Source organism: Coturnix japonica, chromosome 11 (assembly GCF_001577835.2).
Source record: "Coturnix japonica isolate 7356 chromosome 11, Coturnix japonica 2.1, whole genome shotgun sequence".
Taxonomy (NCBI): Eukaryota; Metazoa; Chordata; class Aves; order Galliformes; family Phasianidae; genus Coturnix; species Coturnix japonica.
Window position 1 is genome coordinate 12,469,357 of NC_029526.1, and position 25,687 is coordinate 12,495,043.

Below are 25,687 nucleotides of genomic sequence, written 5' to 3' on the forward strand. Positions count from 1 at the left end.
CAGCCTTTTGCTCAGCTTTACTTGTGTGTGCACCAATCAACTTCTCTCTGCTGGGTTTCAATTTGGATGTGAAGTCAGTATTTTAATGCAAAGTAACATGACAGCAGAGGAGCAGGAGATTTTAATTTAATATGACATTCTCTTGCTTGAATGTGTGACAACAACAGTTTGATATCCAAAAGTGAGCTATGTCTGTATTATGTCAGTTTATGCCCAAGATACTCTTACAACTTTTATTATTGGCTTTGGTGAGGTTATGCTGTAAGTTTTCGTACTCTCTCCTACATCTTTGTAGTAGTCATTGAACAGATACTCAGGATAATCTCTTCAACATGCTTTGACAATTAAAAAAACCCTACAGGTTAAAAGGACACAGAATGGTTGTTTGCTACTGCTGACATAATACCTTTGATTCAGTGCTATACAGGCTTCTGAGCGACAAATTTACTTGACTAGGTCTCCATATCAGCAGAATAAAATAAAGTTTGGGTAGTATTATTGTAGTGTGTCCTGAAATATTCACCTGCATTCATCACTGCCCTTTGAGGTATGCCAGCAATGAATGTGGCCTGTTTCCTGTGCCTCAGTAGGTGCACTACAGTAAGCATATGGTAGTCTTTGATCTAGGAGGAAGCATTACTGTCTTCTGTTTGATGAGTGTAATAATATAATATAGTGCTTATGACTTGACTTAGTAAAATTTACATTTCTGTGAACTGTAAAATTCAGTGAGTTGGACAATGCAGGTTTGGCTTCGGTTAACGCTTCTGCTTTGCCCACATATCTGGAATTCAGCTCTCAGGAATGGCTCATCTGCCCAGGACACTTTATCTGATGATGCTTTTAGTGGATTATTTTCAACTTCTTTTGCTTCTGATTATTTTCCAGTATGCCTCAAGCTGTGTGTGTTAAGAAGAAATGTGACTCTTCTCCAAACATAAGCCCAGACCCAGTTACAACATTGTTTATGATGCGCAGAATGAAATGTGGAGTCTATCTGTATTGTATATATACAGTGATATTGCAGATAAAAAGGCTAAGTACCAAAGGATCTTGTGATTGCAATGTTTATAATTGCAGTACACAGAGATAAGAAGATTTTGTGTTCTTTTCTTTTTGGATGCTGTCCTTTTGGGGGAGAATTTCTACAGATGCATTTTATATATGAATGTGTCACATCAAACTTCTCTCAGAGAACATAAGAAGTAAAATTAGTTTTTTTGTAAGATGGAGTGATGTGCATGTTCTTATTTTCAATATATGGTAAAGCAAGCTTTCAATTTTAGTTTTTTTACAGTATCCTATAATATAAATAATCTAGTCTTTTCTTCTGCAGACTGTTTAATTCAGACAGGTTGAAGTTGCCTCCAAAGATTGGCGTCAAATTGAGGAAACCATTCATGTAGTAAATAAGATAATTTGTTTCCACCCAAAAAGATTAAAATATAGATTTTTTTTTTTGTTTCTCTGTGTGATTTAACACATAGAATACCTGCATCTCTGTGATCCTGAATGCACTTTGGAATTAACTGCTTCTACATTAAATTGCTTCTTAAATTTCTGCATTGCATTTTTTTACAGGAATTTCCTGAATTTTAATTGATAAACTCAAGAAAACACTTTTTCCAAGGTATTAATGAACATCTATGCAATTTCAAAATGTGTTGGGAAACTGGCACTCATTATGAAAGCAGAGCTATTAAAAATGGCTGAAGTGCTACAACTTGAGAAGTACTGAATATAAAAGAAAAAAAGGAAAATGTTTTGAATTCTGTTTTCTGTGACATCCTGAATTCAAGACTATGCATTTCTGTGCTTCTCATTTTTGTATCTTTATAATGTCTGTTGTTAACCTTCAGTGAGTGAGTGAGAAATATGAACACACAGGTAAGATGTGTGTAAATGAAAAAAAGCGAATCCTTACTACGTAAGTAGTTCTCCAGCTTGCAGTAAGAGCTGCTTATCCTTAGTCTTGGTTAATAGCACCCAATGGTGCACCCTTAATTTACTTATGCAGTTTTCTGTTCTGTGCTTGTTTTGTTTTGTAATACTTATGGAAGGATTTGGTATTTTGTGTGGGTTTTGTTTACTTAGGAAAAAAAATTGAAGGTAGCGATTAGCTGCTGCAAGTTTGCCTCTTATTACAATGTAGTCTGCTTGGCAGATCCTAGCTGTTTGATGGTGCGTAATGGTGAAACATAGTGTTTTGTAGCTGAGAATTTGCTTTATCAAATAGTGTTATTGTGCTCTTTGTTGTAGTTTCTGTGGAAATAAATAGGAGGCATTACTTTTGGAGCGACATTCATATTCGTTCAGACCATCTTCCCCTATGTTGTCCCTACATATGAATTTCTGAAAGCTTTTCAGCCTTTCGGTGTTGGCACATCTAAAATACAAGTCTGTGAGCAGAAAATTGCACTGCAGAAGTAAGATCCAAAAATGAAAGTGATTGTTTTAAATAAAGCCATGCATCAGGGGATGGTTTTCCGTAGACTCACTGAAGATGGAGTGACAATTGGATTACAGTCTTGGCTGTTATTTTTTGCCACGTATTGACTTTGATTCGTGCTTCTCTGGTAAATCCTCTTAAATCCTGCAAAATAAGTATTTCTGAACATGGTGCCTGGAATCACGTCTCAGCTCTTATATTGTTAATTTTCCCAAATTTTCCTAAAGTTTTATGAAACGCTGAACACTTTTTGTACTTTGCTGTATATTACACCGGTAGTTTTCAATGACAAAACCACTTAGACTCAGTGAGTGTTACCATATGTTTTTGAAAGGTAAAACAGAACATTATCATCTTCTTAATAGGAACACTCCTTGATTCATAGGTGGTGCATATTTCATGCACTTTGCAGCTGCCTTTGAGCAGGAAGGTAAATGGAAAGTAAATCCATGTGTACTTTAGACAGTAAAAAGGCATTACTTTGTTTCATCATATATAAACATGTAGATTTGATTCGCTCTTTACTCATGCTGTAAAAAGTAAGTTTTAAAGTGTTTAGGCATACCTGGAAATGTAAATGCACCAGCCTAATGTAATGCTGGAGAAAAATTAAGACAAATGATACTGCATCCCTGCCACAAACTGCAGCTTGTACAAAATTCACTTTAGTTATTATACTGTGAATACGTGTGCTAAACCTCCTCTGTGTATGCACAATTTATGTTGAATGCAACATGAATCATTTTAATAGACCAAGCAAAAAGTCCCCAAAGTCAATTTTCAAATTATGAACCTTGGAACAGAATATAACAACAATGAACAACAAATAGTTCCGATTTTATTCTGAACTACAAATGAACCATTAAAGGTACAGGGTACTCATTCAGAAAAACATGTCCTACTTATCGTTGAGGAGGCTGAAAAACATAACAGGAATATTTTCTAAAGGTCAGCTCTAAATTTTCTTTCCTTCTGCGCCTTATTAAGAGGGACGTTTGTGAAAGCTGATGTTGTGAGGATTTTAACATTATTTTGTGACTTGGATGGCTCTTGTTAGATTCCTCCTCTGATCTGCTACGTAACCTTGAGAAGTTGTTCTGTACATCAGCTTTTGTCCTCATCCTTAGCTGGGGTGCTTTCTTAGTTTCTTTTGGGGAAGTGCTGTCTGTTCGTACAGTGCAGAACACAGTGAAGACCTGATTGTAGCTAAAGACCTTAACACTTTAAAATTCAGGATTGCTTTCGTAATTACTGCTTAAAAATGGCTTGGCTGCAGCTGGTCATTTCATAAAGTGGATCCTCAACACCTTCCCCTTAAACTCTTGAAGAACCTGGAATTCCTAAGCACAAAATTTTGCAAGAAATTTCCCTGGAAACTTTCATACTTGGTTTTGTGCTCTGTTCAGCCAAGCCTTACTTGGCGACAGCTCTTGGATATTGTTTACTGGGTAGAGAACCATGTGAAATTTTGCCAGGAGATAATGTATTTGTTTTCAATCATAATGGTTCGCAGAGATCTGCATTACTCTCTAGTTTGAAACTCAGAATAATTTGATGTAGAGTCCTCTGTTTTACAGGAGTGAGCATTCTGAGAAAAAGGTAATTGTATTTGTAATTGTGAACCTTCTCCCTATTCCTTTACTTAAAGCATCTGTTTCACCATTCTTCAGGAGAGACTAAAGACTACATACCTTAGGATCAGGGATGTGACATTCTAGGCTTGGATTCTTTTATGCAAGAAGCGTAAAAATCTATAGCTATAGAAGGCTACAGAGGACCCTCACTTGCCCATGTGTTAGTGTTCAAGTACCAGTTGTACTTCAAGACTGAACCTTTGGTGAGGACCATGGGTACAAGCTAAGTGCTCTCACTGAGAGAGCATCTTAAATTGGTTGCCTGAAGCACTTCCATGAATTTTGCATGGGCAAGACAGTGGAAATGCTGCGAGTTTCATACAAGGTGTACAAAGAAGTGGGCTTGGCATCTGAGTATTGCAGCTGATGTTCCTGGTTCTGTGGCCTGCCTGTTCTGTCAAGTGTAAGGATGTTTGTCCAGTTTTAGTTCTATATGATTACACTTTTCAAACACAGTGAGGTACATTGTCCAAAGAACAGGCGGAGAAATTATGTAATTAGTGTGTTTCACTGGGCTGAACAGAAGACTCAGCCAGGTGCGGAAGAGATTGGATGGTATTTATGAATGAATGTCATTATTTTGACAGGATGATGAATTAACATTTCTAGCTTTGGGGCCAGAGTTTGAGCAGTTTCATGTGGTCTGGTCAGTGCAGGGGGCTGCAGCTTGTAGCTGCTTCTAAACATTATAGTGTAGCTTGGGAGAAACTAGTGATGTGAGGCAGAAAAGTGGTCTGATAAAAATCAGTCCTTTACTTTCACTGTCATCCTTCTCCTCATGACATAATGACATTTCTGGTTGGATTTTGAGTCTTAGTATTTTCTGCTATTTAAAGCAAGCAATTCAACTTCATTAAAAAGAAAGATGAAATTTGGTGTGTACTTTGGTTCATGTCAATTCTAATGAGAGCTGAGTACACTAATAAGCTGTTCAAAAGTTTAAAGGGGTTGGATATGCCCATCTGTTTATCTTTACAAATGCAAATAGTTGCTTGCTAATGTGCTCGGTTGAACTAGAGAAGTTAAGAACTGGATCTTTGGTAGTACCATGCCCTTTTATAGTGCTGGCAGACTATGGGTAGAACTTCAGTTTTAGGTGCATGACCATCCAGGTCTTTAGGAACAAAACAAGAAAGTTAAAACCTTCAGAAAATTCTCATGCAACTCTGTACACAGTTTTGAGAAAAAGCTCAGGTTTTTATCTCATCTGCTTGTATAGATTTTATTTTTAATAGAGATCCAGTGCCACAGTATATGAGGTGTTTTTAAACTCAATTGAAACCAAATGCTCACAAGTGCTAAAGTCATCAAAAGGGTTGGAGTACATATGCTCATTGCCTCATCTACTTCACTGACTTTTTTTTTGTCATTGCTGAATAATTTCCCTTATTAAATAATCCGTGGATGCTGATTAGAGGAATGATGTTTTTTAAACAAAATTCAATACTTTTGGAACTTTTTCATTTTCCTTTAACTTGTCTCTGTCCTAAAATTGCCTACTTAATCAAAGTCTTATAAATATAAACCTTTTCTGCCATATGTTGGCATGTCCCTTTCAGAAGGGCCTAAGAGAATTAGTGAGTCATGCCTGGAAGTGCTGTGTTGTTCCTTGTGAGTTTTGCTGTGTTCGTGAACTGGTCAAATTTGCTCTCTAGATTAGAAAAGGCAGAAAAACATAAAAGGAAAAAATTCTCAGAAATTGTGCTGAATGATTCTATGGGAAGGGAGAAAAGGGTTATTTTCACTTAACTTTGTCAATCACGTGGTTGAAATTGGCAGTAGTTGTGGGCTTTTCAAGTTGTAGTGTATGATAATGTCACTCAGAAGTTCAAAGCCATTGGTTATCTTTGTGAGTTCCAGAAACTTTTGGAAGGTACACTGTGGCTGTGAAACTTTTACCTGAAAATAGTACAAGGACAACAGGATTCTGTAAAGTACTTGGCATAGGAACTGAGTTTCATATGAGAACCTGCCTAGTTCTGGCGGCTGTTGTGACCCAAAGCAAGTGATGAAACAGTTGCTGCTGGAGACCCAACTTCCTGCTCACACTTACTTTAAGTATTTTAGTATGGACTGTTTATGAAATTGGTTTGATAGATTGTCTGCATTTGATGCAACAGTTTGTCAGGAATCTTTGCTGTGTTTATTCTTTTCTCATTTATTACCCCCTGGGACACTTTCAGATGACTGAAGAACGGTCACAGTTAGTGAGAAATCCATTCCTCAAAAGCTGCTTGTTTTTTTCCTTCCTCCTTGTCTTTTTCTGTGGGTAATATTTTGCTAAAATTTAATCTGAAAGCTGGAATTGTTTCCTCTCTAAGCAAAATTGGGACTTTAAAAAAATATAAATAATCCATTATATCATTTCCTTGCAAGTCAGAACATGAATTTTATGCAGTTAAACAAATTTACCAGCTACTAATCCACTAAGCTCTAAACTGAACTAAGCGTGTATATCAAGTCAAAAAATATGTTGGGTGACTTTAGGATTTTCCCGTTTGATGTTTTGACTTGAATTCATGTTACTAATGGTATGTCAGTTGCCCATAAAGGTCTAAGTAAGGAAGATAATTAGGATATTGAATTCTGCACTGTGCTGAAATCTCAGATCTCAGCATGAAAAAAAAAAAAATCAAATTGAGACTGGTAAAGAAGCAGTATGGGCAAGCAGTCCTTAGACTGTAGCTAAAAGCAAACCAGCAGTAAGACTAGAAGAAGATCCCTGTGATTCTGTGTAGACCATGACCACTTGGTCATTCCACTCTCAGCTGCACGAGTTCCACACTGACTGCTGGAGAGATGAGAAAATCTTGCTACAAAAAAAAATAGAAAAAAATCGAAAATTCTCTCTTTTTCTTGTAGTCTGTGACATTTAAAACCTTTGGAAGTTATATATTTGTGTGGGAATATGTTGTATATATTTCATCCGAGTAATAGTTATTCCAATGTATTTAGCAAAAAACCCCTTTATTTCTCAGTATCATGTATTTTCTTCATTTTGTGGTATATTATATGGATTTTTGGTGTAACTACACTTCTAGTCTCATTGAATATAATTTATGTGTTTTCTCATAGAAAATTTCTTTCATAATTCATTAATTATTTACTATTACTTGACCTTACAGTACATTAAAAAACTCCATCCCGTAGCTAATCTCAATTCTATGGTTAAATCAATCACTTTCCACGTCTTTTATATTATTTAAAATGTGAAATGATGAAATTTTCTTGTTCATTTCTCTGGAGTTACTGAGAACTTTGAACCATGAGTGTGTGGGGGATATGCAGGGCGATGCCTGCAGACCTGGGCAAACTCACATTGCACTGCAGATTGCATGGAAATGTTTGTGGAAAAAAAAAAGAAATATATATATATATATATATATTTTAAAGCAGAACAGCTGGTTGATGCTCAAAAGAGTCTTTGGCTGTTTAAAAAACAAACAAATATTTTCTAATAATCTGTTTCATAGGATTTTGTTTTCTTGTGTGTGTGAGTAACAGATAATAGATTACTACATAGCCTTTAATTAATACTTCCTCTCCACTTCATCTCCATCTCTACTACCTGATGCCAAAATAGGTTATGCTAACAATACTAAAGAGCAAGTTAGACTTCTCCAGGCTTTAAAGCTGGTGGGAAGTCTTTGGCAATTGGATAACTGGATAGGTCACTGCTAATATCTGTGCATCCTGTACTGTGTGGCTAAGGTGATGTGTCATATTTATATTTACACTTCAGAAACAGTGTAATGTTTTGTTGTAATAGGACTTGATAATGGTTCTATTGTCCATAATAGGAAGTGGTGTGCAGTAAACAGGAAAATGATGAGAGTTGTATTAATGATGATGAGCTATATTTCCATAATACTTTGAGAGTAATTTTTAAAAGCATGTTAATTGATAAAAGGAATGGAGAAATCAGGATTGCATTTGATATTTGGAGGAATTTTATTTTATTTTTTCTCTCTGAAAAGCCACACTGGAAGTATTATCATAAATCAGGATCTTGAAATTGTATTTTAAACAGTAGAAATATGTTTTTTTGGAAACAAATGATATTAGTGCCTCAGCCTGCACCAGCACAGAAAACACTTCCGTACTTGCCAAAAGAATCCTCTCTCTCAGTGTTGTTTAATTCCTTTTCCATGGTTTTGCCTCTATGTCTTTCTCTCTGTTTTATGTGGACATATTATCAACAAGATATTGGTTTTTTTTTCTCCCTTAATCTTTTGGTAGTTAAATGTGACAGTACTGCGTTTGTTCAATTCAGCATATTGCGTACTATGCAAACTCTTGATGATGGTGTCATTTAATTGTATTAACCAAAAACCATTCCAGCCGTTCGTGTGTATGCTTTTATGAAGATGAGATGTAACTGGCAGTATTTAATTTTACTTAAATGACAGAATCTTTTTTAATATAGATTTTCCTGATGCACAGACATAGTTAGGACAAATCATGAGAGTATTATATTATGATATAAGGAAGTGCAGTTAACTTCCTTGAAATATGCAGTACAATGTATGTATGGTGTTTGGAAAAATGGTGAAATGAAAAGTATAATGCTATTTTCCTAAGCCACATTTGCTAAATGCAGACTTCTGCAAGGTCAGCAGTTAGCCTGGATTTGAACAGAAACGTCTTCAGTGGCTTTAACTTTACCAGTGCCCTTGATGAGGTGCAGAGTTGTCAGTACTCTCGTAAAATTCCTCAGTGATGGCTTCTTCTGTTCTCTTTATTTCCTTAAGTGAACATCTGTCTAATTGTTCACCTCCATTGCTTTAGTGCTTTCCTCATGCTTTCTCTGTTTCCAGACAATAAACTTTATTTTCTTCATAAGAATTCAGTCTAAGCAAGGGTATTAGGCAGCTTGTTTGCACCTTTTAATTTCTGGAAGTTTTCCAGAAGGGCTTTTTGCTGTAGTTCCAATGGGTTCATCAGTGAATCATGTAACATAATGCAGCATTGTGTTTGGGTTTTTATCCGTTACCTTCTGTTTATAAACATCTGCTTGGAAATTTTCTTTTTGATTTTTTTTTTTTTTTAATATGTTTTACATTTTTGCATGTGGCATATGGGTAAGATATACAGTAGCAGCTATTTTTTTCAGGTATTCAGGTAGGTACAGCCAATATTTACCTTGCAATTCGGGGAAAGCCTAAGCTATTAGCTGAAAAAGCAAAAGATGTAAGGTAGAATATATTCCAATTATTTAGCCATATCTGACAATATCAATGAAATTGGAATTAATTCAGTAACCGAGTGACTACAGTAAGGGCTGCTATTAACCCTTATGGCAGCAGAACTGTAGAAAGGGTCTAAAAGTCTTTATGTCCAGCAGGGAGAGTACTACTCACAGACTTACCAAGCTGCTTATCTTTAGTTCTTTGTGTTTCAGTTTTGCTTCTTTTCTTAAGGGGAATGAGAGCAAGAGGTATTTTCTTTTTAACTTGCTTCTCCCTCCCTCTAAGCTATGAAACATTCATATCAATTTTGTGTGCTTATTCTTCAGGTAGATATTTTTGGTTAATATCAGTGTTCCACTTTGCTTAAAAAATGAGGCACTATATTGGATTCAATTCATATTTCTGCCAAAGCTCTTTTTGGCTTTCTTAGTAGAACTATGTGACCTGGACTCGTGACCCCTTCTGTCTGTGCTGAATGCAGTTGGCTTTCTGCACCTGTAAAATACATGGCCTAGACTTTGAGCTTCAATTTTTAGGCATCCCTGGGATTACATTGGGTTTTTAATTAAGGCTTTACATTGTTGATCACAAATAGAATAACACAATCCCTGAGATGGGCCACATTTTCAATGAAATTTAATTCCAGTCCATTTGTTCATGTTTTCTCTGTTATATAATCTTTATTTCTTTAGAAAGAAGGTGTAAAAAACCCCAGCAACTTCTTTTGTGTGTCATCAGAACACAAGTGGCATAGAGCTGGGTTTCCATATTCCAGTTCAAATATGCTTGATATTTTTTTGTGCATACAGAAAGACTTTGTATATTTCATCAAAGTCCATATTGTGAATATTGGGTTTGTATTGAGAACCTGATCCTGCCAACCTTTATTTGTAGAAGAAATCTTTACTAATGTGATTCAGCCCTTTTATTTCACTTTCTAAAATTACGTAGATGGAAATGTGACCTGAGATGGTTTTGTTTGGTGTCAGTCTCTTAGCCAGGAGATGTGAACAGTTGTGGAAGTCGAAGGCCAAATTTGTATCTGCATTTATTTATCTGAGGATAGAGTCCTGTAAGATGTCTGTATTATCGTATTCAGAGTTAGGAGATTATATGCCGTGAACTGCACATTAAAAAGTCTTTAATTTTTTTTCCCATTTCCTTGTTTGTCCAAGTATTTCTGCTGATGCTGAAGCACCTTGGAATTAAAGCAGTAATGACTTTTAAGAATATCTGCATTTGTATTTTTCCAGTATTAAGTGGGTGTGTGTGTACTGTACCCTAACCCCATAGGCAGGATTTGAGGTACTTCCTAACAGCTGCAGTGCGTTTGTAAGCCTGCAGACGTCACTGTGCTGCCAATTAATTGTGCCGCACTGACTGTTCCTAGACAGAGCGCCCTGTTCCCGTGTTTAAGATACGCTGCTTCGATATCGCAGCTATTGCACTTTGCTCTTAATCTGAAACAATTTATCAGGTTTACTTTAAAACTGTTACTTCATTTTCGGCGTTGCACTAAAAGAAATACTAAACTTTCCTTCTAGCTTATATGAGCCTCAGCGCAAGATTGTCTTTAATTGTTAGTTATTGTTGTTGCAATACAGATTTATGAACTATTTACTTTGTGTCATATAACATACCATTTTTAAGCAGCATTTTTCAATCTGAACGTAGCTTCCATGAGGGCAAACTGCCCAGAACATCAGTGATCTCACAGTTATTACTTTGTGTCATATATAATCTTGTTTTTTTTCCTACAACAAATAAATCTTTGGCCCTCCCTGCAAAAAAACATTTGTGGTTACAGTATAATAAAAATAAACTGTTTGTCGTGACTGCAGCTGACATTTATCAGCCTATTTGTGGGTGCTCTTTCTCTCTCTGTATAATACGGAACATAATTTGTCACTTTGTAAATACATTCCAGCCTAAATCCCTGACGGCATCTGTTAGTGTTTGAAGGATTAATGCACTGCGCAGTGCATGTCTGCACTTTCCGGCAACAACATGGCTTATGATTATGGATCATGAGAGAACAGGGGAAAAGGGTTCGTTTTGTATTTACTTAAACATTGTCGCCCTTTTGACCATCACGCTTTTCTCGACTCGCTTGGCATCTGTAGTAAGGACATTCATGTTTTCTGTGTGTGCAAAGTCTAAATGAGAAACCCTGTTATAAGTTTTATTCATCCCTGTATGTGCAGCTGTACGTATAAGATAGCTCGTCTTTAAGGCTGCGGATGATTAGCAGCAACAACCTCAAACTGAGCATTTTTTTTTTTTAGAAGAAAATAGTCGGTGGCTTCTAAATTATCCCAATGCTGTTTGTGTTGTTGCTGTTTTTGACAGTGTGTTCTACTATCACTTCAAATCTTTCAGAATGAAAAGAATTGAAAGCATTTGAATAGGAGGTTCTCCACAGTCCAGATCCTGTTACATGTTCCCAGGCTCTCTATTATTCTGTAAACAAGAATATATGTTTATTAGAACAGTAAACCATACACATGTAATATATTGCCAAGATTACTTGAGATTCCCCAAGATGAATTTAAATGAGCTTTACAGGAATGGGGTTTGGAAATGGAAAGAAATGATCCATATCCAGGGAAAGAAAAAAATCCAGCTATAAGTAGGCTTCCAAGGAAATACCAACAGTTTGTGTACATTAAGAGCTAGACAAATTCCTACTGCCAAAACCTATGGTAGATATATTTTTTTAATGCATGTACTTTCTTGTTATTGAAGCAGATGTGTACTGCGTGCAATGGAACCACACGTATCCAAGAAAAATCAAGGACATTTGGAGCCTGCAAATTGAAGTGTTCTGAAATTATAGTCTAGTAATTTCTGTGTGGTTTTTTTTTTTCTTCTTCTGTATGGTTAAGGAATAAATAATTTTTAAAATGGCCCTTGGAGACTGGCTTTAGTTACACTTTGTAAGCATGATTTGGGGTTGTTGTAGCTTATTTCTACAAAGATATCTACATTTCTTTTTGAGATTAACTCCTCTTCTTTTTACCTTTATAATTGTCAATAGTATATATATAGAAGACCAAATTTGCAGAGATGCTGATCTAAGCGTTGGCTAATGTAAAGATTGTGAAAAAACAAAACATTGCTCACAGTAGTGGTATTTATTACTGAAGACTAGTAAGTATTGAAACCTGAAGAAAACTGTGTGGCTACAAAGAAGTAGATGAATGTATTTTACATTTCTCTTTGTATGTAGGCACACAGTTCATAAATTTTGGGGAATTAAAATGACCTATTGCATGACTAAGAAAGCACTTCCACGTCCAACAAAAATTAGAAATTATAGCTAGGGAGTTCTGTAATATAGCTGCATTTATGACATAACATTTAAATTATAGGTAAATTAAGTGTTTGGAAGGAGGAAAAATATGGCTGTTCTTTGTTTCAGTGTGGGGACTCTCAAAAACTGAACTCTTTTGTATCAGGTCTCCTTTACTACTCTTCCGTATCTCTTGTCTTTGGAGTTTAAATTGTTCATCTGATGCCTTTATTTTCAATCCCTAGGAGGGTCCGGATTTCAGTATTGCTTTTATAACCAAACTGAGTCTCTAATTCAGAAGTTTGTTCTAGGCTAGGGAACTGCCATTTCAGCTGTAAGATGTGCATTTGTAGTCCAGTCCTATCACAACTTGATGGCTTCATGTTTTTCTGAAGGGGGGACTCTTACTGTTATAACAATATAGTAGAAGACACCAACAAGGTAAACTTTTCTCTACCAGACCATCCATAAGTGTTCTAGAGAAGGGGTCAGGAAAGGGGAAAGAATCATAAAAATCTGTTCTTCATGATTGAAGGGAAATATAAAGATGATCATTAAGTGTTCTGGTATGTATCTCTGGGACTCTCTTCTAGCAAAGAGATGCAATTGTCCGATTCAGATCCTTGAGAAGGAGTTCTGTAGCATTCAAAGCACACAGCAGTATGAAAGCAGGCATTACATAAATACAGTTTTGCATGAAGTACCAAATGTTGAATATGTGAGGGACAATAATATTTACAGTCCTAATCCTGACTGAAAGCCTTTTTCCCTATAATGTTCCTCAATAAATACTGCATGGCACTGGCTATTGGCTGTCATGAGCTATGTGTGTTAAATTGCTAGACATGCTTCCAAAGCATCCTCTGCTTTGCTCTTAGCATGGAAATGGGGCTTTATTTGGGCACTGTCTGTCAGATGCTGAGTTTGGGTTATTTATTAACTTTATGTATTTTAAGATAAATATTTTTCTTGAAGATTTTTTAAAATTATTTCTCACACTGCATAAAAGAATTACTTGCATAACAAGACAGTCATCAAGATAATTTTTATCAAACTGATTTTTTAACCAATTTATTGCATTTTCAGTCCCTTGAAGTCAGATATTTTTAGTTGTTCTATGTATTCAGCTTTGAGTTTGTAGCTTTTAAATGCCACAGATACGTACATGATACCTTTTGAGAATGAAATTATGCAGTAAATTATCTAGTGTCCACTATGTTACATTTTAAGTAGGCCCTCACCAAATGACTTGTACTTACATGAGATACAGGGGCTACAGCATATTTATTAAGACTCTTCAACTCTGTATGAAACTGGAGCAGTCAGAAGTAATGGTGTCTGCTGAAAGATTCTTTATCATATGAATTTACTTTTAGTCATCTATTATTTATTTCAGCTATTTTATATGCCATTATAATAAATATTATGACAGAGAAAGCTTTTATGCTTCAACTTATTGTACTGCTCTTCACTTCCTTGCAATCCTTCAGGAAAATGCAGCTGTGCTTTACCTATATTTAACGTAAATCATCACTTACATTTGAATGAAAAATTCACTATGAAAAAGAGCTCCTTCTTCAATACCAAGACACAAATGCACAATCATGTTTACTGCCAAGCTACTCTACCATGCAGTGTTCATTTTTAAACAGTTTTTAAGCTGTAAAGTGAATACATTGCATATAGTGAAATTGCTTGCTTTCTGGATGTTTTCTCTTTCTTGTTAGTTTCTGCCTCAATAAGCATTTTTCTAGGGTGAGTGCAAAATACAGCCAATTGCACATAAGTATTTTAATATTTTTGCTTCAATAGGGAGCAACTTGCATACAAAACTAAACACAGTGTTTTCTGGTGTTATTTCTATTTATAGCAATGAAACTTATCTGGAAATATTGGTAAATTGCTTTCAGAACTGAGCATATAACCATCAAAAATTTTTTACTTAGCACTTTTCAAAACGTTTCAGTGTTGTTGGAGGGGGCCTTGTTAGGACCAAGAGAATGATACATCTTGGGCGGCTTAGTCAAAGACACGATGCTGGTGCCTACATCTTGTTAGCCTTGAACTGCTCTTTAGGCTTCGGGAAATGCAAGTCCCCCCCCCCCACAGAGTCCCTTTTTTGCACTGTGTAGTAAAGTCCCTGTGAGCTAGAAGTGAGCTATGTAAATGGTTCTACACCCATTCTGTTGTTTAATTTTCCCTTAGATGATGTAATTGAAGTGAAAACAGTAGAAGGAGGATTGATACATTTTAATAATTTAATGTAAAAAACTGTAGAGTTTGCTGTCTTAGCGGGTTGAATATTATGATGTCAGTTTTAAGCTTGACTGTCTTTTGTATTTGGGAAAGTGACAAGTCCCATTTAAGACTTCACAACATAAAATGAGGCATAATTCGGTACTGAAAATATGTGGAGTAAAATGGTGAGAGACATCAGCATAATAAAATTATGACACATTAGATCAGGATTTGCAGCATACCATTAGCAGTCAGTTCTGACTGTGGATTACAATTACAGTTTTCATGCCTTTTAGAAATATCTTTTTGTTTTTACTATCTTTTTAAATAAGAAATGCATGCTTTCTCTTTTAATAAGTGCTGTTATACCTGCTACCCAGGCATACAGAGAAAGAGGGAAAACATTAAAGATAATGCTGGGCTACTGTAAAACAAACAAAAACAAACAAAAAGGCTACAGCCAAAATCCTCATTCCTGTCACTGACTGGAATTATTCTGACATTATTAGCAATGTAGCTTTAAAGTACCTTGCCTTATTCATAGCTTTCTTTATTTCTTTTAATATTAGTTTTTAAATTGTAATGTGAAAGAGAGTGAAAAAAAATCAGGTGTGAAAGTGTGTGTTGAAAGTAAAGACTTAGTGTTTCTGTCCTTCAGGAGGAACTGATGGTCTCTATGAGAAGTGCTTGAATCTGGCTGGTGCCTAAGGTTAGCGCCTACAGGTTAACCAGTCATTTTGCAGGATTGTGCATCCTCTTCTTAATGCTGACTGTAATATCACAAGCTATTTGTTTAGTAAACATTTTACCCTGTTAAACTGAATGAAAAACTACGTAGGCTGATAGGTTGTTTTCTGCAATTACGTATCTCCTGCTATGAGTAACAGATTAATATATAGGTTAATATACAGGGTTGTTTTTAGCTGGTTTTATAGAGTTTTTTTGAAATTTATTTCCATTGGCTTATTTAAAATGCACGCATTAAGAATAATGCATACTGCACCTTTTATTTCATGACTTACATAGAAGTTTCACTAGCTAAAGGGAAAGAAAAAAGGGTACCATATTAACCTTAAAACTACCTCGTGTCAATTCATTGCATTACTTAAAGCTGTGCACTATATGGTCTTTAGCAGAACCACAACAATAAAATGCTATTTCTGGCACTGAATGTTGTGCTCGTCTATTCCAGTTGATGATTTGTATTCGCTTTGGGGTTGTAATGTTGAACAAGAGACTCAGACTTGTTTCATAATACATTTGCTACAATATGATACTGTGAACTATACTTGCTGTTATTTGTCTTTTATTTATTTTATTTTCTCTTTCTCTAGCATAAAGCCAAAGTAGAAGCGATGACCTTAGACCTTGCTTCTCTGCGCAGTGTGCAGAACTTTGCTGAAGCATTCAAATCCAAGAACATGTAAGTACTCAGAAGATTACACTTAATAATTTCTTGTTATTTATCAGCTGAGCAAAATTGGCAGAACTCACCACAGCTGGACTGATCAGTTACCACAGTAGGTAAATTGAGACACTTTGTTTTCATCCTAGAAAATAATTGCAGATCTCCCAGAATTCAATGTGTGTCTATATCTTAAGCCTAAAGGAGGGCATCAATAACACTCCAGCTATTGAGAAAGGCCAAAGATGAACTGTATAAAAAACAGCTTGGGCAAGTTTTATCAGTTCTGTTGTGGTTTGAAAGTTTGTGGGTGAACGAGTGTTTGCACACTCGTTGTCTTGCTTTCTTGTCTAACCTACCATATCCTTTTCCAATTCTTTTGTAACAGTTTTTGTACTGTCTAGCATCTTCATGTCTGCAAATTGTCATGAAATAGAAAGACAAAAAGCCTTGCAGTTTTAATACTAACTCAGTTTTATAACATGTTTTAATTGAGAACAGAAAGATTAGAAAGAAATTTAATTTAATTTCTTCATGCTTTTAGTATGCTACATTTATTTAAAAAGAGGTTGTGGTACCATGAAAAGCTAAAACCACCCTTCCTTCAGATGCAGTTCTTAACTTGATTTGTGCATTGCCAATCATACCGTACGCTCATCCTATGCGGTCCATTTGGTATGCATGTTATAAATCTGTTGAAGTGAATGTTCTTAAATCAAATTTTGCTATAGAAATTAGAAAATGAAAAGATTTGGAATCAGTAAAACCTGTTTGACTTCTGTTAGCATGCCTTGTTTTACCAGCGTTTAGCTGTGTTGCCTCTGATCGAGTTTCCTAATGTTTTGCTCTTGTTTTATTCTGAAAAATTTTAGTCATTGGCTACAGCCTGTGTCTTGCCTTGGGATATTTCTGTCTAGAATGTGTGCTTAGATGCGTGTGTGTCTGGTGGAGCTGCTCTGAGCATTATTGAAAAGTCAAAGGCCCTGTAACTATTGAGAAGTGTGTGGGGTTTAGACAAAAATGAATTTCCAGCTATATTTTAAACTTTGAGTCTGAATGGTAACCAGGCTCCCTCACTGCCTGTCGCAGTGGGTCTTCTATCTGATGCAGATACAGAAGAGTTACCTTGCAATCATCAGCACAGGCAGGAGAGTGGACGGGAAGACCTACTGATTTTTTTCTGATGCAACTGTATCTAGATATGGTCAGAAAAGCAATTATGTGGCAATGGCATCTTATTACTGCAATGCCAGCCCTATGTGTTTTCCAGCACTAATGTGCACTAACTACTTTTGTCTCTGTTTTGCAGTCATGTCCAGAGGCCTTTGTCAGATCAGTGATTCCTTTGCATTAGTAGCTTTTTAAGCAGTTGAACAAAACCTTACAGGCTTCAGTGTCAAGCTGAATGAATCTTGTACTTTATGCTTTGGCAAGTCTATAAGCTGGTAGCTTAATATCCATAAGGCCTTGGTATCTCTGCTTTCCTGGACCTGGGTGAGAGGGTGTACTGTGATACATTCACAGTTTTAGCGTAGTAGCTGTAAATCTTAGTTACGAACATAGGAGATACTGGATAAGTATACAGTTTTTCTTACAAAATCTTCCTACAGATTCTTTAGCAATAAAGTAGAAGAAAAATTAAGTTGTTGTTTTGTTTGTTTGTTTGTTTTTTGAAGAAGGCTCTCATCATTTGAGTTCTGAGTTTTATGGTTCTCAGTTTCTTGGTCCTGAATAAGAAAGCTAAAGTGGAAGTACTTCGGATAAAAGCATCCCTAAATTTCTTTTCCTTAACAGATCAAAACTTCTTTTAGGTGGGGAAGGGGTGAGGATTACCAGGGTTAGAGGGAAAAATGCTAAACTAGTAAAAACCAGGAGAAAAAGCTGCTTTCTTGAATGTGTTTGAGAACCAAAGAGATCCTGAAAACGACTTGAAGAATGGAGAAATGTCATCCTCTGCTCAGCAGGAGCTGGTTGCATGAAATAACAAATAATGCAACAGAGGGAGCACTGAGAAAAACATAAATAATAAATGGGTGGAAAGGTACTCTGGAAAGGAACTTTTAATACAGTTTGAAGTAGTAGGTAAGAGCTAAGATAAAAGTAAAAAGCAGATGATCAATCTTAGAAGCACGAAAACTCAAAGAGATTTGAAAGGAACCTTGTATTCCTTTCTGGATTTATTAAGTGTTGCAGCCTTGTCCACAGATAAAATTTGAGCTTAGAGTGTATAAACACTGGTAAATTATGCTGTGTTCCTATAAATATACTCCAGAAAATTCTTTATCCTCATAGGAAAAAAAAATAGTTTTTTGTTTCCCATTATTTATACTCTTCAGTAGATACAGCTGCTTTTTCCTGAGACTTTTCTTTATCCATGTAGTCTCAAATGAAACTTTGGGATAAAAGGCTATCCTAGGTCTTACAGGTCTGTGATTGAAGCTGAATACAAGCTTACCTTACCAGAACAGCACTTCCCAGTTTTAATTTCTCTTTCCGTTAAGAAGATTCTGTGGGAAGGAAAAGGTAAAGGTAATAGTTGCTGTTCAATCTCCCAAAGTCTTCTGATGGAATATGATAATATTGCAGATCTACCCCGTATTTCATCATGGGACTGCAGCACAAACTGGACACAATGTGACTGATGTATGAAATGGTAGTCTGACCTGACTACCAGGCAGGGCCAAAGAGTTTGCAAAACAAATTGTTTAGAGCAAGCATTCATTATGGCACAGTGATGGTTACTAATTTTAGGTTTTCTTGAAGTTTTTCTTGAAGTGACACTCTTGGAGGACACCCAGCTTGTTGTCTCTAGGGCAGTTTCTCACTGTCTGTTTCTACCAAGAGTGGGTGACTTTCACCTCTCTCGTGAAGATGGTGGTAGGGGTAGGATGAGAGCAGGAAAAATGGTCTCAGTGCACCTGAGAGCTAAATTTGCTCAGGTTATTTCTACTGTCTGTCTCTAGTCTTTCCCCTCTGCTAGTTTTCAGCTCAGGCAGTTGATTGAATGTCTCTGTTAAAGAAAATCAAATAAATGATCTGTTTTTAATAATGTTCTGGGCTACGATGGATTTGCTATTAGCTGCTTTTTGTACAGTTGGATGAGGCAGACAATCCAATCTTTCATATTAGGCTTTTGGAACTAAAAACACTGAATTGAATCTTCTCTACATTGATTGGGCACAATGTGAGGAATTATGGTTGGTATTAATCCCACTTTAAGACAAATGACTGCCCTCCTGTGCTTCTATGCAATGTAGCATTTAAATCTAGCAAGCATCAGTATTTGGCAGTTCATGGACAGAAGGATTTGAAATTTTTAACGGAACTTACGTTTGATATTTCTTCGGTCATCACACATTTGACTACAGCCTGCATGGTTTAATTGTGAAGGAGATATATTTCAGCCCTAAAATGTACAGGGTAGGTATTGTTTTTTTTTTCCAATGCCTACAATCATTTTATCATTCCACTTGCATGATCCTCAGCATAAGAACTGTGATATGATCAAAACAGTGGGCAGAACTGAGCGATAAAGTTGCAGATCAAATTTTATGTGCATCTTAGCTTGGAGTGGTGTGCGGTACTGCTTGGTTTGAATTAAAGTTTTCTTCAGCCAAACAGTAAAACATCAATTTAATGTTCTCCATGTTTAAGATAAAGAATGAGATTATCCTGAAAAAACGTGGTTTACTTCAAATTAAAAAAAAACAACAGCATTTGCCAATAGCTACTACTGAGAGTTTGCTGAGTTGGAATCAGCAAGTCACAGTTATGCAACTCAGTTATGTAGGACTTCTGTCTGTAGATTTTCACTTCTGTTTCTTTTCAATACTTTAAAATACATATTTATTATTGTTATTATTATTATTATTGTGGTAAGAGTTTGGCAGATGTTAACAGTTTATTCGTTTATACTGTATATAGGAGTACAAAAAGACAGCAGTTACAAATTATGATCCTCTGTTTGGAACTTAGACTCTTCTTGTTTCCCCAACCAGACCCCAAATGGAGAGGGCTAGATTTTCAGTTGGCCTCCTTAACCAAGGCCACAGACTCCATAAGTGCATACATTTTTCATGCTGCAACCAGAAGTGTTATGAAACCTTGCAGATGCAATTAAGATTTCTGAGCCTGCTAAAAATTCACCGCAGAATACTGTTTTTCTAGATCTACATGTATGATGACTGATTTATTACATGCTTTATTTTCTTTCTTTTTTTTAAAAAAAAATAAAATAAAATTCTAAGTTAACAGCAATTAAATCACAGAGGTCGTATGAAAAATTCTATCTGTACCTATAAATACATATGTAGAAAATGGGATCTGTTCAGTGAGTTGTTTCACAGACAATTTAAAGGGTCCAGAAAAAAAGGAATATACAATTTAAAGGAATTATTAGTGATGCTTTTATGCCAATACACCAAACAGTTCTGTAGTAGAGTTCTCTTTGTTAGAGACAATTGTTGCCACTGCGTAATGTTATTCAAAGTGTGAATATATTTTCTAACCTGCAGACATCTTTGAAATTTATAGACACGCGTCTTGTGAATTAAAGCTAGAAACAGTTGAACTATTAAATTTGTCTCTTGAACTCAGAATACGACTTGCATTCTAACAGTGCTACTCAGACACAAACTTCTGGACAGCATTGTAAGTTTTGAGATATTCAAAAATATCCACGTTGAATTAAGTATGGAAACATGCATAACTTGGAAGTTATTGTTGCAGACAGCATGTATCTTAAATTTAAATAAGATCAAAGTTTGACTGAATTTGAAACATTCGTAATAATATTAGAGTGAAACACTTTGTTTTCCTTATGTGGTGGTACTGTGTCTTATTAAAGCCTAGGGATTGGCTTTCTGCATAAATATCTTCTTTCTTTCCTTCCTTTTTTGTTTTTCTTTCCTTCTGTCTTTAAGCTCTTGTACACAATTACCCCATTATAGTAGCATGTGTCAAGTCATGTGCATCCAGAAACTATTTCCAGTATTTTTTTTTTAATTAGGAATCTTTCAAGCTTAATCCCTCCCCCACTTTTACTGGAGGCCAGAGAACATGATGTTTTCACCAGATCACCTTATCTGCTGCATTGGAACACAAGAAATATCTCCATTCTCAGAACATTTTCTTAAAGTCAAACTCTTAATTAAAATATACGATGGACTATAACATTAATTAAACATTAACTGAAAGTACACCTGCAAATAAAATTAAATGCTTTTGTGCATTGACAGCAGAATGAATCATAGGTGCTTGCAGTTTTATAACTGGACTGCCTAAGATTTGTGAACTTGCCACTCATCTTTGCAGGGTTATCCAGATTTCTTCCTTAAGTTACAGGGAATAGAGTCTCCCTCCTGCATTTGGCATCTGAAGATGTGTGGCTGTTTCTGTTTCTCTCAGTACCTGGATTGGCTGTTTTGGTTGGCTCAGACTACCTTTAGCTCTAGCACTGGAAACAAAATGGAGAGTGGAAAATGAAACCAACTGCTTTGGAAGTACTTTTTGATTCCTCTTCAGTGTGTAAGCAAGAAGAAATTTGAAGCCAATTTTGATAAAAATCTCAGCTCCAGATTTCAGCATAATTTGTAATGCTGATGGGAATGCTGCCCTTCACTTGATCTCAGGGAAGGCTATTTGGCTACTGTTCATCTTCAGAGTCAGAGCAGACCAAAACTCTCACAGAAGTGCCATAAATGTCACTGTGGCATGGATCTGGACTATAACTTTGAACTAAGAAAACAATGTCCTGTTAGTTATTTATTCTACTCAGCTGTAGATGACGAGGTGAACAAAGAGATGAAACTGCAGGTATGCTTAAATACTCAAATTACAGTGGAGGAATGAGGGAATGAATCTCCAGAGTCCAGAATTATGTATTTAAATAGGAGACTGGAACCAAAACTCTGCTCACTAGTGACTGCCCAGACCAAACTATTAGAGTCATTTCTTCTTGTATACACAGCCCGGCCCTGTAAATGTTGTGTTAATTTCTGGAAAATGATGTGGTTTGGGTAGAAGGGATGGAAAGTATCCCTTTGCCACCACCACCCAGTCCACAAGCTGGTGCTTAATAAGTGCTCCTGAAAGGTAGGAGGTGAAGGTTTGGAGGCTGTCGTATTGTCACACACAGCAGCATGTAATTATGCAATGGGGATGGCACTGCTGCCATCAGCAGCAGCATTTTGTAAAAGGCTGAGCTCGGCCTAATTCCTTAGGATTTGAAAAGTGGCCTGTAAGAAAGTCAAAAGAAAGGAAGCTTCTTGAAACAGACCTGTTGTTCTTGAGAAAATTTGGGATTTGCTTTGTCCGTCTATTTCTTTTCTGACTTACTCTAGCCAGGTATATGTTAGGACCACGAATCCTGAGTGGCTTCTGCTCAGCACACCGGTGGTTTTGATTCCTGTTTTGAGCCATGTGTTTATGCCAAAGTCTAAGACAGGTCTAAGGCAGCCCATAAAGTGTTTTGGAGTCCATTTCTAGAAGTCTCCAGAGGCACTTTCTTTCCACAAAGTTCCAGAAGACACATCAGCTGCAAAGTGTGTTTTGAGTATCTAAGGAAGTCAAATATATATGACTTAATCTGCTTAATTAAAATCTACTCTGTTGCAAAAAAAACACCAAAAACCCAAGGAATTTGCTGTTGTATAGCTTAATGGATTTTAAGATTTGTGTGTAAATGATGTTGTCTTCTAAAATTTCTGAAATATAAGGCAAATATATTTTAATGCTTAAGCAGTTGATTAAAAAAATTAGTTAAAGCTTTTATATGGGAGATAATTGAAACACATGAAGGCAGAGTCTTTTGGCACGTGAGTATGATTGCTTTACTGCTGACTTTAGACAGACTGTGCATAGGCCACACGTGTCTTAATCTTAGAACCACAAAAAATTGTGTTATACTCTGCAAAGGTTGTATTTCTTCATTAGCTGCTCCCAAGGCATCAAAAATCCCTGAGGATTTCAAAAGACATTAATTTTTATCACAACATGGAATCTTTCAGGTCTGAATGGCAGCACACAGCTGCTGTGGGCTTGATTACAGCTCTATATTTCTCTGGGCAAAACAGAGGAAAGAGTTGTCAGTGGCAAGTGAAATGTTCAAAGTGCATAAACTGTTTTATTGTTTAGATGATCAGCCACGGTTCCTAAAACATATTCCAAAGGGTTAGTTGTTTTCAATGGAAAATACCATGATACGTAATGAAAGTAGTAACTGGCCTTTCTTGTGAGTTGTAGCTTCCTTCTGTTTTCTATTCACAGTCACACAGTGTGTGCAAAAGAAATTTATATCATTAGAAGTAAAGTACATGTGAAAACAACAAATCATTCTGTGGTTACTGCAAGATAAATGTTCCTTTAGAGCTGGCTTATACTTACTAGTAACTGCTTGTGTATGTTTGTAAATGATGCTTTGCTATAGGGATTTTGAGAAAGATAGGTTTGTCCCTATGTGAATTGCTGAAAGGAAATTACCAGATTATACATATCTTCTAAGTGTCACTGATATTAAAAAAAAATAATAATCTTTGCAAGATGTGGCAAATAGTGGAATGAGGGGATCCTCATACTGTGCCAGAACTTGAAAAAAGAAAGAAGAGAGTGCAGAATGGAAACACTGAAAGGTTGAACAGATACAGAAACTAAGTTTCACCACCTGGTTTGGTCTCCTTTCTACCCTGACCTGTCACCAGGAACTTCAACATCCGTATGCATTGAGGCATTTGCAGAACTAGCAAAGATGCAATAATTTGACAATGGAAAATATGGGTTTTTGGGTGGATTTTGGTGTGCAGTCATGCTGGGCTTAGGGACGAACAGCACTAATGCTTTCTCATACCAATTCTATGAGTACAGTGTTTGCTGTCGGAGATAATACAGGGTTAGATTAGAGCTGTGCAGAAGGAAATTCACAGCTCTGGATAATGGGCCCTAAAAAGGCGGAAGTGTCCCTGGTATGAACACAGTGGAAGAAAGAAACTCCCCACGTGCTCATGAAATATAGTTCTTCCTTCTTAGTAAGAGGTGAAGTATGTCTGAACAGGAAGAGGAAGGCTCATGGATTGAGTTCATTGATCCTTGTTCAGCAGTTTGCTTCTCCTCAGATTTACAGCGTCACATACCTTGTTTGTGGTGTATAAAACAGCAAAGTGTAGGAGACAGATCATGTCAGTAACTTAAACCTCATCCCTACATTTCTTCATTTTGTGTGTAATCTGTGAAATTCATACTGCAGTAAAATGTTAAAATCCCAATTTGGATCTTTTTTGAGGGAAAATACCTTGGGAAGTGTAGGTTTTGCTAATGTCAGCTTGATGGCAACATTACAGATGTTTTAGATATTAATGTTAGAAGTATAAATACGTATATATTTTTAATTAGGTCTAAATTTCTCTTCAGAAGTTCAAATTAAGATTTTTACAATAGTGGAAATTGCTTCTGCACCTCCACTGAATGGAAAAGGAGGGGCCTCTCTTTCTCATCACCCTAGAACTAAGTCTTCAAAGCGTAATCACTTATTAATTTCTGGAAGTGTAACATATGTGACTCTTTTGTTTTTCCCTGTATGTTTACAAAAATGAATACAAGGAAAACCAGGACTAATGGATGTTTTCTGTTTAGATCTGAATCTACTGAGACCTTTTTTCCTTCTCCAAACTTTTAAGCAATTGCACACTCATGATTTTATAGAGGTAATTAATAATGATTGAGAGATGGTTGACCTACATGGCAGTATGTAGGTGATATTTTATGAACATACAGGAGCAGCTGCTCATAATTCCCATGTATTAGGTATGAAGAGAGAAGCAGAACAATTTCAGTCCATTCCCATTAATCTCTTGGAAATGGGGCAGAAGTACTTGCTGATCAACAGTGTCAAATCCTGCAAAGAAATCCAGTTGGAAGAGTTTTAGAGAATTTTCCTTGCTTATAGCTGGAGGTCATCCATCAGGACTCCAAGTCCTTCGTTAGTAGCTTGACTTAAAATGAAGCCCATCTGACAGGGATCCACTATTCTGTCAGCTGACAGGTGGCAACAGAAGCTATTTTTGGTATCTTTTCAGTCAGTGCTCTCAGAAAAAGGGAAATTAGGCATGCATTAAGCATTTATTTCCAAAATTCATACAGTTAAGCAGTGCTTTTTTGTGTGTGTGTTTAAGTTTTCATCAACGTAGTAAATATTTTTGAGTGGAATGCAGATCATGCATGGTGCCAAGATCTCCTGCTGCTCTTTGACTTTTGGTGATTTCCTTGTCGCTCAGTTTCCCTTTGCTGCTTCTTGCACGATTGAGAGAAATTTCTGGAGATTATTGTTTAACTCATTTTTGTTTTGTTTTCTGGGGAGTCGTATGACTGCATTTTGGTTGTCCTCTTTGTGTAGACAGACATTTCTGCACAGAAGTAGTCGTCTTTTCTAGCTCTGCGAGGAAGCAACCTGGGTGTTCAGAGTTATGGGATGGAAAAATGTGGTGGGCT

The 25,687-nt window shown here is 36.3% G+C and overlaps 1 protein-coding gene across 1 annotated transcript in view; it reads left to right on the top strand.

Moving 5' to 3' along the window:
• The window catches only part of WWOX (WW domain containing oxidoreductase), a 437,105-nt gene that overhangs the window by 74,986 nt on the left and 336,432 nt on the right, over positions 1 to 25,687 (top strand). The window contains exon 6 of the mRNA XM_015874118.2: positions 16,137 to 16,225. Coding sequence (XP_015729604.1) covers positions 16,137 to 16,225 — 89 coding nt within the window. The remainder of the gene's footprint in view (positions 1 to 16,136; positions 16,226 to 25,687) is intronic.